This window comes from Dendropsophus ebraccatus, chromosome 1 (assembly GCF_027789765.1).
Source record: "Dendropsophus ebraccatus isolate aDenEbr1 chromosome 1, aDenEbr1.pat, whole genome shotgun sequence".
Classification (NCBI taxonomy): domain Eukaryota; kingdom Metazoa; phylum Chordata; class Amphibia; order Anura; family Hylidae; genus Dendropsophus; species Dendropsophus ebraccatus.
The window spans coordinates 44,531,597-44,547,084 of NC_091454.1; the positions used below are offsets into that span (position 1 = coordinate 44,531,597).

Below are 15,488 nucleotides of genomic sequence, written 5' to 3' on the forward strand. Positions count from 1 at the left end.
GGCTACTGGCGATTTCCCCTTAAACACAAAAAAACAAGGACATACAGTAGATTGGCTTCCTGGGCACCTTAGAATAAATCTAATTAACACACTGACACTTTATACCCGGGCAGCGTCGAGTACATTTTCTAGTACATAATAATTCTCACACATATACCCTTGTTCTCGGTCATGCACTTCACTAGGAGCTCCCATCTCTTTCTTCAGCTGTGGCTGGGAGAAGAAAAAAATTTCTCGATCATTCAAAATACACAACCAAGAACGAAGGTGTATATGTGCTCCCCTTCACAGTGGGTATTCACGGCTGTCAACAGATTTGTGTTTATGTTGGATTTAGTGGTGACAGATTTTAAATTAGTGTCTATACCCGGACAATTAGGATTAAAATGCAGCTGAGTCTCCAGAGATGCTGGTGGATACTAGATTTCTGCATTGCTGCATTAAGGATGCATCAATCACATTGGTTTGACTCAAGCCACTACATAGTATGACCATGTTAAAAAGAAAAATTCCAATAGTTATAAAGTAGCAAAGTTCTCTAAGCTAACTCTTCAACTGTGTGAAAATTAGGACAGAGGTTCAGCGAACAGTTCGTAAAAAAGGAATGGCCACCGTTACCCTTTTCATGCAGGGGGAAATTGATTACAAGTAGGCACTTACCTCTCCTTGTGCTCGCAGTGAGCACCCCAACCAGAACTTATTTTCCTGTAAAAAAGCCTGTCCTGGCTGCTCAGCCAATCAGTGACTGAAGTGGCGCCCCACCCCAGTCACTGACTGGCTGAGCGGCCAGTCCATCAGCTGGGTTGTGACATGGACAACGTGGAGATCGTGGAGCCCAGAGGTCCCACGGCCGCTCCCCGTGTGCACAAAGAGAGGTTAGTGCCAGCTTTCAATTTCCCCCCTCCCCCTGCAGGGTTTTATCAATCACAAGATTTCTCCTTTAGTGTATCTAAGGGAGTACATGGAACATAGAGTTCCTAACATGTAGTCCATTGTGTGGTTGCAAGGTTAAACACACCAGTTATTTCAGGAAGCACTAATGTCAAGGAAACACAGTCTGAGATGTGTCTCTGTCTCCTACACCCTTTATGGTTGTGAGATACTACTTGGTTTACAGGAACAGGGAAAAAAAACTGCCATTAGCTAGCTCTGCCTCCTGAAGTCCCCTATTAGGATTTTATGATCTGCCTAAAGAGATATTCGGGCCAAAAAAAAAAATTAAAATTAGCAGCGAGTATCCATTAAAACAGAGGAGCCATTTGTCCTCATAGTCTGCTAGTCCCTCTTCACTGTGTAGGGTTGTTTAACCTACTGCACCATGATCCTTGGAAGGAATGAACGGCTTTATAACAGATTATCACACATGCATAATAGTGACAAGTAGTAATACAAAAGTGCATTTGCTAAAATGGTTTATCAGAGATGTAACATTAAAAAACAGAATGCCCATTTACCAATATGGCACAGAAATGGTGTCAAGTGCTGTGAAATGGTGTATGCTGCTAGGTGTCTAGAGAAGGTCCTTGTGTTTCTCTCAAAATTAATAGGTAATCCAGAAAAGAGTGGAAAACAAGGGCACTCACCAATAGACGTGACTTCTTTATTTCAATCTATATTCAATGCAGCTTACACATCAGCTAGGACTCCCTGCAGACGAGGACACCAACTCCTTTCACAGACATATGACAGCTGTTTCGCACGTTCAAACGTGCTTCACCAGACATCGCTCCTCCTGCAAATCTCAGGTTAAATAGCACCTGGCTGACATGCAAGAGTGGGCGTTACAAAGTGTTTTGAAAAAAATACAATTTATGTATCCATACAAGAGTGACATTATAAAAACATGGTCAAGGCGATCTGGTCATTAAAGGACAAGTGCCATGAAAAACTTTTTCCCACTAATTGAAGCACATTACAAAGTTGTATAACTCTGTAATATGCTTCAATCACCTATCTGCCTTCCTTCCCTGTCTTTTCTCCCCTCCACCCCCCACCAGGAAGTGTCCTAACTCACACAGACCTGATGACTGCCGTCACCAGGCAGCTCCTTCTTGAGAGGATGAGTCATCAGCAGGAGGGCTGCTCTAGGTCCTGTTACAGCAGCCCCCCCTCCCCAGTCCAAGTGATGGCTTGCAGTTGTTCAGCCAATGGGAGCTGAGCAAGCTGAGTCACCTGACAAGGCAGGGGAGGGGGGAGGCTAGTGTAACAGAAGGAACTGAGAGAAGAGCTTGGTGACAGTGATGACAGTAATTACGTCTGTGTGAGTTAGGACACTTCCTGGTGGGGAGTGGAGGGGGGAAAAGACAGGGAAGGGAGGCAGGTGATTGAAGCATATTACACAGTTATATAACTTTGTAATGTGCTTCAATTACTGGGAAAAGTTTTTCATGGCACTTGTCCTTTAAAAGCGATTGCTCCCTGTGCTCCTGTAAGTAGGATCAGTCTAGCTTTTTTTTGTAAGAGAACTTAGTGTCCTGCCCTGTCTTATTCATTGTGTGTTTTAAACCTAAAAAACTGGGACATTTCGGATTTCAGTTATGTATGTCAGTTATATGTTGAACCAGGCGCATAAATCCTTTCCCTGTTTTAAATGAATGCATATGCTAATAAAACCTGCAATTGTGGGACTGCATGGTCTCATCTATATAATGGACACACTATGGCATATAGGACTCCTTTAGTCTTACAACAAATGAAATCATCAAATTTACACTCAACTGCCCCTAGTGTTACAGCTCTGCCTGGCAGACACTGTTCATACCAGGAGCTATAGCCGCATGCATACCTCTGGGTGCAGATGATTTTAACCAGTTTGAATTTTTATTGCTACTAAAATTGCTATGAAACAAGATCTCATTTACATTCTTACACCTTTTGAATGTTATTAAGGGTTATTCTGTATACGCTTAAGAGAAAACTGGACCTTTTTGAATAAGGTATCAATTAGAATGAATCACCTTTTTATGACCTCCGCAAGAGGACTGTATTTGAATGAGAAGGCAAACCTAGACTTTGCATCATTATTTTTAACAATATCTTTATTGTCTCGATTTGTTATACTGAAATTCTTTGCTGTCTTTTTATAGGCTCTGACTCTGGCCTCCTCAAGTACCTTCGCTGGGTAACCCCTAAACAACAATCGGTAAGTTCATTAGCTTTAATATTGAACGTGTCATCGGAACTATTGATCATAGTCTCAGATATTGGCTGTAAGGCACTGCTGACTTTGTATGTTTGGAGTGATAGCTGTTATAGTGAAGTAGTGTATTTGACGCTGTAGGTTTACGGTAGCTAACTGTTTCAAGTTTATCATTTTCTACCTTTACTAGCACGTCTAATGCTGCGTTTACACATAACGATCGTGCGAATTCCCACGATAACGATCGAATTCGAACGATAATCGTACGTGTAAACGTTGCGAACGATTAAACGACAAACGAGAAATCGTTCATTTTGATCTTACAACATGTTCTAAAATCGTCGTTCGCAAAAAATTTGCAGATCGTTCCGTCGTTCGCCGATTTAACCAATGTGTGAGATAGGCTTAAGCGATCGCATAACGATTGCAAAACGAATTTCCGTATGATATATCGTACCGTCTAAACGCTGACCGTTATGGAAAAAAAATCGTTACTCCGACATTGTTAATCGTACGATCGGGCCAATTATCGTTTTGTGTAAATGCAGCATAAGAACTCAGTATTACTTTATTTGCTGGGTAGCTTCATATTCAAAGGACTTTAGTTTAGATAACTTCTTAAGATCCCCAAAGTCAGCCGGCGTACCGTCCCAAACAACAATAAGATCATAAACAAATCTATAAAATTGTTTTAACATTCTAGCAAACTGATATTTTACATTGTAAATCAATTATTTTTCAAAATGGGTCAAAAATAAGTTTGCAAATGTACATGTGACTGGAGTGCCCATTGCAGTCCCATGTTGCTGAATATACCAGACCTCATCAAATAGAAATGCATTTTTTTCTAATATGAACAAGAGTGCATTGCAGACAATTTTGACAAAACCATCACTTTTACACATTTCTTCTAGCATTGATCTAATCATGTTCACCCCTTGCTTTTGGGAAATTTTCATACATTCAAACTTTCAACATTGTTTGTCCCCCCACAGTGCCCTCTTTGGCCACTCTCATCAATGGCTACAAGAAAATCTTGGTATCTTTTATCAGTGCTGGTAGTCCGTCCAGTAAATGCCTTAACTGGATGGAAAAAAAAATCCCCAAAAGAAAGGGGTGACTGTCAATTTTCTCTGCAGTGCACTCTTGTTCATATAAGAAAACAATGCATTTCTATTTGATGAGGTCTGGTATAGGCAGAAACCCAACCCGGAGGATCAATAGTTCCGATGACACATTCAATGTTAAAACGAATGAACTTACCAAAGCATTGTTGTTAAGTGGCTACTGAGCGAAGGTACTTGAGGAGGCCAGAGTCAGAGCCTATATAAAAAAAAAAGAAAGAAAAGAAAGAATTACTAGATAGAAACTATACAGAATGACCCTTAATAACTTTCTAAGGCTGCGTCCACACTATGTATATTTCAGTCAGTATTGTGGTCCTCATATTGCAACCAAAACCAGGAGTGGATTAAAAACACAGAAAGGATGTGTTCACACAATGTTGAAATTGAGTGGATGGCCGTCATTTAATGGAAAATATTTGCTGGTATTTTAAAACAACGGCTGTTGTATTGAAATAATGGCCGTTATTTACTGTTATATGGCGGCCATCCACTCAATTTCAACATTGTATGAACAGAGCCTTTCTGTGTTTTCAATCCACTCCTGGTTTTGGTTGCAATATGAGGACCACAATACTGACTGAAATATACTTAGTGTGAACCCAGCCTTAGTAAGGCTATGTTCACACTGCTTATATGTCCGGCTGCATATACGCGGTAAACTCCGGCCGGAGATTTACGCTACTTGCGGCAGGCTACATACGTACCGCGAACTTACGCCCGTAGTCTACTTACGCTTCCCGAGCGCCCTACGTAGCGATCTGACAGCGGTCTTTTACTTGTAAATCTTCGGCTAGCCCCGGACACCCCACAGAACCTTTTGGATCGGCACAAAAAGCTGCAAAAATGAAGAAATCACCACTACGTACGGGACCGCATGTAACGCTACGGGCGTAAGTTACGGTATTTTCGTCCACAAACAATGGTCTGGTTCATTTTTTACGGCGCCACATACGATCCGGGCGTAAGTTCGTACGTAGTGTGAACTGTGCAGCCGTACATCGTATACTTTCCATTGTACGCAAACTACGCAAGTCTCCGGCCGCTTATTCACGGAACGCGCTACAGCCGGAAACTTACATAGTGTGAACATAGCCTAGAGCTGGGTTCACACACTGTATACTTCAGGCAGTATTTGGTCCTCAAGTCAGGTCCTCATAGCAACCAAAACCAGGAGTGGATTGAAAACACAGAAAGGCTCTGTTCACACAATGTTGAAATTGAGTGGATGGCCGTCATATAACGGTAAATAACTGCCATTATTTCAATATAACAGCCGTTGTTTTAAAATAACAGCAAAAATTTGCCATTAAATGACGGCCATCCACTCAATTACAACATTATGTGAACATAGCCTTTCTGTGTTTTCAATCCACTCCTGGTTTTGGTTGCTATACAGCCTCACAAATACAGCCTCAAATATACATAGTGTGAACCCAGCCTAAAGGTGTAAGAATCTTGATTCATAGTAATTTCAGTAGCAATAAAAATTCTCATATAGTAAAATACCGGTGGTGCTATACATACTGTGTGACCAGGTCCCAGACCAAGCCGCTCACTTGGTATAGAATCCAATGAAATAAGTGATGAAACACTACAAAATGCTGCTTGCAAAAAACTTGTTTTTCTTTATATATAAATCTTGAAACTTTCACAGTAAAGACAAAAGATCTTCAAAGCACAATAAAAAACAGAAAAAGAGAAACATCACCACAGTGTGTTGGACAGATGCAAGTTGGTCTTCACAACATAGCTTGGTGCTCTGCAAGTCTCTGTCCTTCGAGGCTCTCACCCTCTGGGGAACAATGACGTCGACACGTACGCTACGTTTCAAGGGAGGAGCCCTCTTTCTCAAGCACTGAAATAAAAATTCTAACTGCACCCAGAAGCATGCATAAATGTGACAACAGCTCCTGGTGTGAACAGTGTCTGTCAGGCAGAGCTGTAACTCTATGGGGAATTGAGCATAAAATTGATGATTTCCTTTGTTGTAAGACTAAAAGGAGTCATATATGCCATACTGTGTCCTTGCAGGGCCCATTATATAGGTAAGACCATGTGGTGCCTCAATTGCAGGTATTATAAGCATATGGATTCATTTAAAACAGGGAAAGGATCTATAATAAATGACAAACAAAACGGAAATTTAAAATGTCTCAGGTTTTAAGATTTAAAACGCATAGTGAATAAGTCAGGACAGGACACTAATAAGGTTCTCCAACAACAAGAAGCTAGACTGATCCTACTTATAGGAGCACAGGGAGTAAGCAGTCTCAATGACTGGACTTTTAAAACACTTTGTAATGCCCACTCTTGCATGTCAGACAGGTGCTATTTAACCTGAGATTTGCAGGAGGAGCTATGTCTGGTGAAGCACGTGTGAATCAGCTGTCACGTGTCTGTTGAACGAGTTGGCATCCTCGTCAGCAGGTGCCTGCTAGCTGATGTGTAACGTAAACTGCACTGAAATTGGATTGAAATAAAGAAGTCACGTCTATTGGTGAGTGCCCTTGTTTTTTATATATACGGTATTATGAAGCTGGATGACAACACTGTCTTTTCTGAGTGAGCTTACCTGGGACCATAAAAGAGTGGTGCACCTAGTGCAATCCCCTCACCAACTACTGGCAAAAGACATTGCCTAAAAACGCATGTGTGAATAAGACCACAAAAAAGTGCAGTTGCATGTATAATAAAAGCATTTATGACACTGCAAATACTAGGCACTATACTGCTTTCTTCCAACACAGGGGAAGGGGGGAGGAAACATGTCTAGGAGCTATGAACAGGAGAAGATGGAAAACTGTCTCTTCCTGCAGCAGTGTAGTCACTTAGCAGAAGGAGGGGGAAGGCTGCACAGTATAGGGAAGAGAAGTAACTGAGCTGTTGCACCTCCTGCTCTTTTTGAACTATTGCTGTCTGCTTATGTGTGCCCTGGGGGAGTGTGATGGCATCTAGGCAGACTACAGCACCTGCTGTAGTATGAAACTGTAATGGACTGTCACCTCTATGTTCCCCGCTGTGGTAGCAGAGTTGAGATACCAGACATAGTGTACACAAGTTTTGCTACAGATTAACATGCTTCAAGGGGTTATCGAGCGCTACAAAAACATGGCCACTTTCCCCCTACTGTTGTCTTCAGTTCGCAGTGAAATCCACTGAGGATACCTGCCTATTTCAATGGGATGACATACTCGCAGCAGGATTTTCATACTGCTGCAAGTATGTCAAAGTCAGCGCCCTTAACCCCTACGGCCCAGGTACATACTTTACCGGGTCCCTGCTCCAGCTTGCTTCAGGGACTCCCGTCGCTCAGCCAATCAGTGCGCTGCACCGCCAAAGCACCACACATTGTATGAGGTGGCTTACGTTTATGTGCATAACATATGATATATTCCTATTGAAGATTAGTTCCAGCAGACATGTGTGGTTGCTCCAATGTTGAAAGACAGCATTATAGTATCTAGTATTTGTATCGCCATTAGTGCTTTAATTATACATGCAACTGCACTTTTTGTGGTCTTATTAACACACGCGTTATTAGGGAATGTCTATGTGCCACGTCTTTTTCTAGTAGTTGGTTATACATTGTCAAGTGTTTGTGGGTTTAGGGAATTGCGCTGGGTGCACCACTCTTTTCTGGCTTATGAGAGATGCCATCTGACATAGTAAACAAAGGCAAAAAGAATGTTCTTCTATAACAGGGGTACTCAACAACTTTTAGGGGGGGGACCGCTTACCAGGGTCTATTGTCAGGTGAAGGTCCGAGCTGAACATCAGTAGGAAATGTGTTTTGTTACTTTTCACAAACGTTCAAACGTATTTACATACAGAATTGCTGCTTATTAGCGGGAAAACTGGCATTTTTTCTCTCTCACCAGCCCTTTGATATAAGGTACAAAGGGGGTGACTGCCCTGGTAGTATATAGCCCCCCCTGTTGCTCCCCCAGTAGTGTATAGCCCCCCTGTGTGCTCTCCCCCAGTAGTGTATAGCCCCCTATTGGTTTCCCAGTAGTATATAGCCCCCTGTGAGATCCCCCCAGTAGTATATAGCCCCATGTGAGCTCCCCCCAGTAGTATATAGCCCCCCTGTGAGTTCCCCCCAGTAGTATATAGCCCCCCTGTGCTCTCCCCCTGTAGTATATAGCCCCCCTGTGAGCTCCCCCCAGTAGTATATAGCACCCCTGTGCTCTCCCCCTGTAGTATATAGCCCCCTGTGAGGTCCCCCAGTAGTATATATAGGCCCCTGTGATCTCCCCCAGTAGTATATAGCCCCCCTGTGCTCTCCCCCTGTAGTATATAGCCCCTGTGATCTCCCCCCAGTAGTATATAGCCCCCTGTGCGCTCCCCCAGCAGTAGATAGGCCCGCTGTGCTCTCCGCTCAGTAGTATATAGCCCCCTGTGCTCTCCCCCTGTAGTATATAGTCCCCTGTGAGGTCCCCGCAGGAGAATATAGGCCCCCTGTGCTCTCCCCCAGTAGTATATAGCCCCCCTGTGCTCTACCACAGTAGTATATAGCCCCCTGTGATCTCCCCCCAGTAGTATACAGCCCCCTGTGCTCTCCCCCTGTAGTATATAGCCCCCCTGTGCGCTCTACCCTTATAGATGGCCCCCAGACAAAAAAAACAAAAAAACAAACCCCAACTCACCTAGCACCTCGCTCCCCCGCTGCGCCTGTCTTCTCTTCTCCTGTCGGCCCGGCCCCCGGCTGATACGCGCTCTGTAGGGATGTCCCGGGGATTCCCCAGCAGAGCGCGCACCAGTGACCTCAGTGTACGCCGCTGGCCTGTACTTCCGGTAGAGCAGGCCGGCGGCGTACACTGGGTTCACTGGTGCGCGCTCTGCTGGGGAATCCCTGGGACATCCCCAGAGAGCGCGTATCAGCCGGGGCCGGACCGACACTGCCCCCAGCCCCACAGGCGTACTGCAACCTAAGGACAGTACGCCTATGGGGCAGGAGGCAGTGCGGTGGGGAGCGGGACCTCCTAACCGCCCCGGAAAGGACCGGATCCGGGGCGGTTTGGAGGTCTGACCAGGGGTCCGGACATCTGGCCTCCGCGGTCCGAACCCAGTTGAGGACCCCTGTTCTATAATATCATCCATATTTTTATTAACACTGCCTTTTTCCTAATAGGGACTTTGTCTATAGTATAGAAGCTGCTTATTGGTCAATAACTAAAACCTAAGGCGGCAGACTGTGCATCAAGATAACCATCTTTGAAAAAGAATAGTAGGCACCACTGAAATCCAACATGACTTTATTTCCCAAAACTACAACTTGGAGTAATAGGAAGTCAAGGGCATAAACACTGTGGAACTTATGAATGCGGGAGCAGACTGGGCTGGGGGGCAGGGTGGCATATGACCCCCGGGCTGGTCCCCTCCTGGGCACCGGATCTATTTAAGGCCGCTTTGCACACAACTCTGCTCAGTAGTGTAGCCCAGCAAACTCAGTGTTTGTGCCTGGGGTGGCTGCTGTGCAGGTCTTTGTGTTGCTCTCCCTAAGTGAGATGTAGAATGAGCAGGCACTGACAGGCACTGACCAGAGAAGACATCACCTGTGAGTCACTGGATGTAATTATTTACACAGTAATTTGTAATCTCACTAGAGGACTTCTATAGGTAATGCACTGATTGCTAATAGGGATCAATACAGTACACACTGCATTGATCTATGCTATCAGCGTTTGATTACTCAGCACTTCTGAAGCCCATAGGAAACTATTGCCAAACCAGAATCAGGGATCAGCGTCATAGCATCACTGAGGCTCAGCTCGGTAAGTATAACTGATCTCTTCCGATAGAATTGGGGGAGGCTAATAACCTCACTATGCCACCACCCATGTTATTTTAACTGCAGTTAAATGCCACTGCCAGTTTTGACAATGGCACTTAAATGGTTATTAGCCTGCATGGATAATCGTCTGTGCAGGCTAATAGCAGTGGTCTCCGACTGCTGTTAGCATGACCCCACCCAGCACTGTATCCACTTAGGGATGCCAAGGGGTACATTATGGGTCCTGAGGCTTTTCCAAGCTTCAGAAAAGCTGCAGGCTGGATGCCTTCTCTCTCCCCCCTCCCTGCTTGATTGACACCTGGAAGCTGAGTCACAAGTAGGTTCAGGCAGGAAAGGGTGGGGTAATGGTACTTTTACACGGAGCGATTATTCGCCCGATCGCACGATTAACGATTTTGAATGAACATTCAGCATGTAGCGCCCCATAGGCATCGGACTTCTGATGCTTGGGGCAAGATACTTACTTTACTTTTAGAATCTAAGTCCTATCTCTAATATCTTATATTTTGAGCTCCTTTGTGCACTGGATTGGATATTATAACCTCTCTCAGAACTAGATTTAACTTAAATCAACTAAATGTCAGAAAGTGGCAGACATTTATAATTCACTTCTATAAAAAAAAATCTCAGATCTTACAGCACTTATCAGCTGCTGTATGTCCTGCAGGAAGTGGTGTCTTACACAGTGCTCTCTGCTGCGACCCCTGTCCGTTAAAGGAACTTTCCTAAACAGGAAAAGTTTCCTATAGGGATTTGCTATTGCTTTGGACAGTTCCTTACACGGACAGAGCTAGCAGCAGAGAGCACTGTGTCAGAATAAAAACAATACACCACTTCTTGCAGGACATACAGCAGCTGATATGTAGTGGAAGACTTGGGATTTTTAAATAGAAGTAAATTGTAAATCTAAGTTACTTACTCTGAAAGCAGTTCATTTAAAGAAATATTTTTTTCACCAAAGTACCCTTTTAACAGCATAGCTCACAGTCTACCCTTTTGCCAAATTGTGCAGCTTAACGCCTTAGGTGGCCACAAATAGTGATCCTTATATCACTCCTCCAAAACTTTTTTCCCCCAACATTCACTAATTCTGGAATAATAATACTGGAAATATTTCTTTATATCTTCTGAGACTGACCTTCTAGAATATTTTGAATCTATGTCCTGTCGTTAGGTTTAAAATCAGTTTCCGATATTAACCTGCCATCATACACAGCAGTATTGTGAAGAACTGCCACTGCAGTTTTTTTTTAGCCAAAAAAAGAGTGGACACAAAAGGAATAGGAAATATAAAGAAAGGACTTACTCCTGCTTCCTATTTGATCCGCTTTTAGCTTTGGTTAAAAATGGCAGTGGCAATTTTCCAAAAACATCTTCATGCCTAAAAATTTACTGGTGCTCTGCTATATTCACAATATGTCAGATGAATGGCACATAGCAATAATCTGCTGAATCAGGCCGATTTTGGCAGATTATTGCTACACGTATTAAAGACAGGGATTATCAGATAACCATGTCTTTTGATCCTGACCTAAAATCATTGGCCACCGATCGTGCATTTCTGCGTGTAATAGCGATGCATGGCCCGAAGCTAGCAGGACATCAGGGAGCGCGGAGAGGTATGTATAGTTTATTATTTTACAAGGGCTGCACGGGCATCGCAAACGATGTCCATGCAGCCCTTGCTGCACAATTATCAGACCATATAAGGGCTTAAAGTGAGCGCCGATCTAGCAGATTATTGGGCCAGCCCTTAGCCTTTCAGCCACCCTCCATATTATTATATGATATTTCCTGTATAAAAGACCAACTCATTCTTATTCCTATAAGCATATAAAGGAGAAAGACTGTTCACAAAGAGTCATTAAAACTTCTTAAGACTTTGGCTGCTTTCACATGCTCCATTCTCACTCTGTAGAGCACAGAAGACACAGACGTGGAATCCCTGTCTGTTTCCCCGCCCGGCATGATTTATCAATATCATGTCGGGAGCGGAGAAACTGTTTGAATCTCGGTAGCACTGCAAAGGTGGTGTAACTGTCACCTGAGTTCCACCTTGCATACATCAGGGACTCTTCTATAGTCAGGACAATCCCACACTTGGATCTTGCTCGGCCTACTCGTGTAGTTAGCTTCGCCAGTTGCTCAAGCCTGGGACCCCAGACTACCAAACCGGACACTCGCTGGACTTGTTTGGAAATAGGCGGTCGTCTTCTTCTTCACTACTTATTCTAATCATGAGTACGAGAGTCTTCTTCTATACCAAGTCACTACAAACCATCCCAGCAGAGTACTGCACTACTTAGGCAAGGTCCCCAAGACAACCCCCTAACCTACCTAACTATACTTCCTTAACGCAGCTATTCTTCACAACTTTTTATCTACACACCAAGCTACTACTTCCATGTTATCCAACATAAAAGACACTGTTATATTCTGGTTTTATGATTATCATTTGCACTGATTTTACCTGTTTTATATTGCACTCAAGATCTCAAGTAAACGTTATTTTGGTGCTGGACTCTGCTAATTACTCTCCACTGTCTAGGGGTGGGTATCGGCACTCCTGTCCACCGTGACAAGTGCTAAAGTTAAACACCCACAATCCTACTGCTGTTACCACCTACTACTGTTACCACCTAGAAACCCCAGGCCATGGACACCACAAGCAGTTCACCAACATTTTTTAAATCAACTGGTGGCAGAAAATGCAAGAGATTTGTAGTGTACTTCTATTTAAAAAAAAATCTTTCAGTACTCATCAGCTGCTGTATGTCCTGCAGGAAGTGGTCCTGACATTGGCAGAGGTAACAGCAGAGAGCACTGTGTCAGACTGCAAAGAATACACCACTTCCTGCAGGACAAACAGTAGCTGATAAGTACTGAAAGACTTAGGTTAAATTACAGGGGAGGATCCGCAGCGGATTTTACTCTGCAAATTCGCAGCAAAATCTGCTGCGGATCCTTTGCCAATGATTTTCAATGAGGATACATACTCACAGCAGGATTTACATCCTGCTGCTAGTATGTATGTGACAGCGCCATTAACCCCGCCTGCCGGAGCATACTTTACCTCTTCCCTGCTCCAGCTCGCTTCGGAGGCTCCCTGCGTCTTCATGTCCCGTTCAGCCAATCAGTGGGGCAGTGCACTGAAAGGCTGAACGGGAAATAAAGGCGCGGGGAGCCTCCGAAGCAAGCCAGAGCGGAGAAGAGGTAAAGTATGCTCCCGCAGGCAGGGGTTGATGGCGCTGTCACATACATACTAGCAGCAGGATGTAAATCCTGCTGCTAGTATGTATCCTCATTGAAAGTCATCGGCATAGGATCCGCAGCGGATTTCGCTGCGAATTCGCGTCGTAAAATCTGCTGCGGATCTGCCAGTGTGAATTTACCCTTAAGATTTTTTTTTAACTAGAAGTAAATTACAAATCTGTGGCACCAGGACTGCACGACGGCACATAGAATATATGTAATAGTCCGAGCCCTCATTCTGATTTATACAACTGCTGTTCAAATAACATGCTCACTCAAGTGCAGTAAAAAGTAGGTTATGAATGTGTCTGTTCTCTGGATTGTTGTTATTTTGCTTTTTAAAATTAGATGAGCAACTTCATCTGCAAACCGAAGAAGGGTGGAACAAGCCATGAAGCTGCCAGTGACTGATATATGAATAAATCATATTATCCTACCACAAAAATCCTTTATTAAAAATTCTCAGCAAGATATTTATCCACTGTGCTGTTATATTTGCTTTGCCCCGGAAAAAGGACAGAGTATGTATTTACTAAGAAAATCAATAAAAAAAGAACACATACAACAGGAATGTCAAGCTGGCATCCTGGAGAGGCAGGGTATGGATGTCAGCCCAGGTGTGCCAATTCTGTGTCTGGACAGAGGAAGGCACATTCAAGGGAGAACACTTGGCTTCTCAAGGATAAAGGTCATACAATGCTCAACTGTATTGAATGTCTCCAGCATGAGAGTACTGTGCATCTTCATTTCTAAACTTGCGTTGTACATCAGCATTATATGCACAAAAGTATTAGGACACATCTCTATTGAATTGACCCTTTAGTGAACACCAATACGCCTTTTATGGCGGTCACTAAAGGGCCCTATTCTGACCAATAAATTTTTATGGAATCAGTTGATGCTGTGGAGCGACTCAATATGGTCCTGGTAGGTTGTCACAAGTATTTAGAGCCATGCTGACTCTCACAGCTACTGAAGGGTGTGTGGGGGAGAGCAATCCCTGACACTTACTATCCTTACAAGTGCAGACACATTCAAACTTGACAAAAATGTTCTGCTGGTTTTTATGACTTAGCAAAGCTAAAATATTGCTATAAAAAACATACCTGAATACAAGTGCCGGTGCATTCTTTACACAAGCTGCACGACAAAGCCCATCGACTTGGTGGGATGTGTGAAATTTTAGTAATTGGCTCCATCTTTTCTGGACAACCAATGCTAACCTGCAAGAAAATCAGCCTAAGGTTAACTTTCAAATCAAGATAGATAGATTTATTTTTTAATAAATAATAATGTTTTTTTTAATATAAAGCTTTTATTCAATTAAAATACTAAGGGTGCGTTCACACCTACAGGATCTGCAGCAGATCTGCAGCAGATTTGATGCTGTGTTCAGTTATTTAAATAATATCTGCTGCAGATCCTGTAGGTGTGAACGCACCATAAAGGAGTAATAAAAACCTAACAAATTTACTATCAGCCCTGTAATAATGCTTTCCTGGTCCTTCGCTGGTCTCTAATTACTGTTCTCCAGCAATGATACTGCAATGTACGGTAATGTTAACAATCTTGCTGGAGAGGTAAATAGAGGATGGTGGGGGACCGAGGAATTGTGAGCACAGGAGCAGCAGGAGATTGGTGTCATTAGTAATATTATGCAGTACATTTGCTTTAAGATTTTTACATGGATGGGGAAGTCAGCGCCACGGTCCTTTTTTGAATCGCGGCCCGGTTCCCGCGTCTGACACCAATCTATTTCCAGGCACCAGCTGGGACGTAAGCACTCCAGTGGGAGCAATCCCTCGTCCCTGCATACAGGTAAAGGCTCATATAGAACATTACCCCAAAGATATCACTAACAAAAAGCATGTACATGGTTATGGCTATATAATGGTTATATATGATTATTTAAGAAGTTGTAACTAACTAAATATAAATGTCTAGAAAAAATAAAATCATCATAGGGCTGGGCGGTATACCGTCAAAATACCGATACCGTCACTGGCGTCGGTTAACCGACCTCAACTCTGCCAGGACGGTATCTGCGGTATTCCCCCCCCCCTCACCCGGCGGCCGCATGCTCTGCTCCCCTCAGATCTCCCTCGCTGATCCTCCGATTCACCTCCCAATCACAGCCAGGGAGCACATATGCAAGGTATGGAAGATCCTGCTGCGG

At 43.6% G+C, this 15,488-nt stretch overlaps 1 protein-coding gene across 6 annotated transcripts in view; it reads right to left on the reverse strand.

Moving 5' to 3' along the window:
* Nucleotides 1-15,488, reverse strand: part of JADE2 (jade family PHD finger 2) — a 260,373-nt gene that overhangs the window by 81,432 nt on the left and 163,453 nt on the right. For all 6 annotated transcript variants that reach the window (XM_069969992.1, XM_069969999.1, XM_069969979.1 and 3 more), the window contains exon 8: nucleotides 14,419-14,535. In XM_069969992.1, the coding sequence (XP_069826093.1) occupies nucleotides 14,419-14,535 (117 nt within the window). The remainder of the gene's footprint in view (nucleotides 1-14,418; nucleotides 14,536-15,488) is intronic.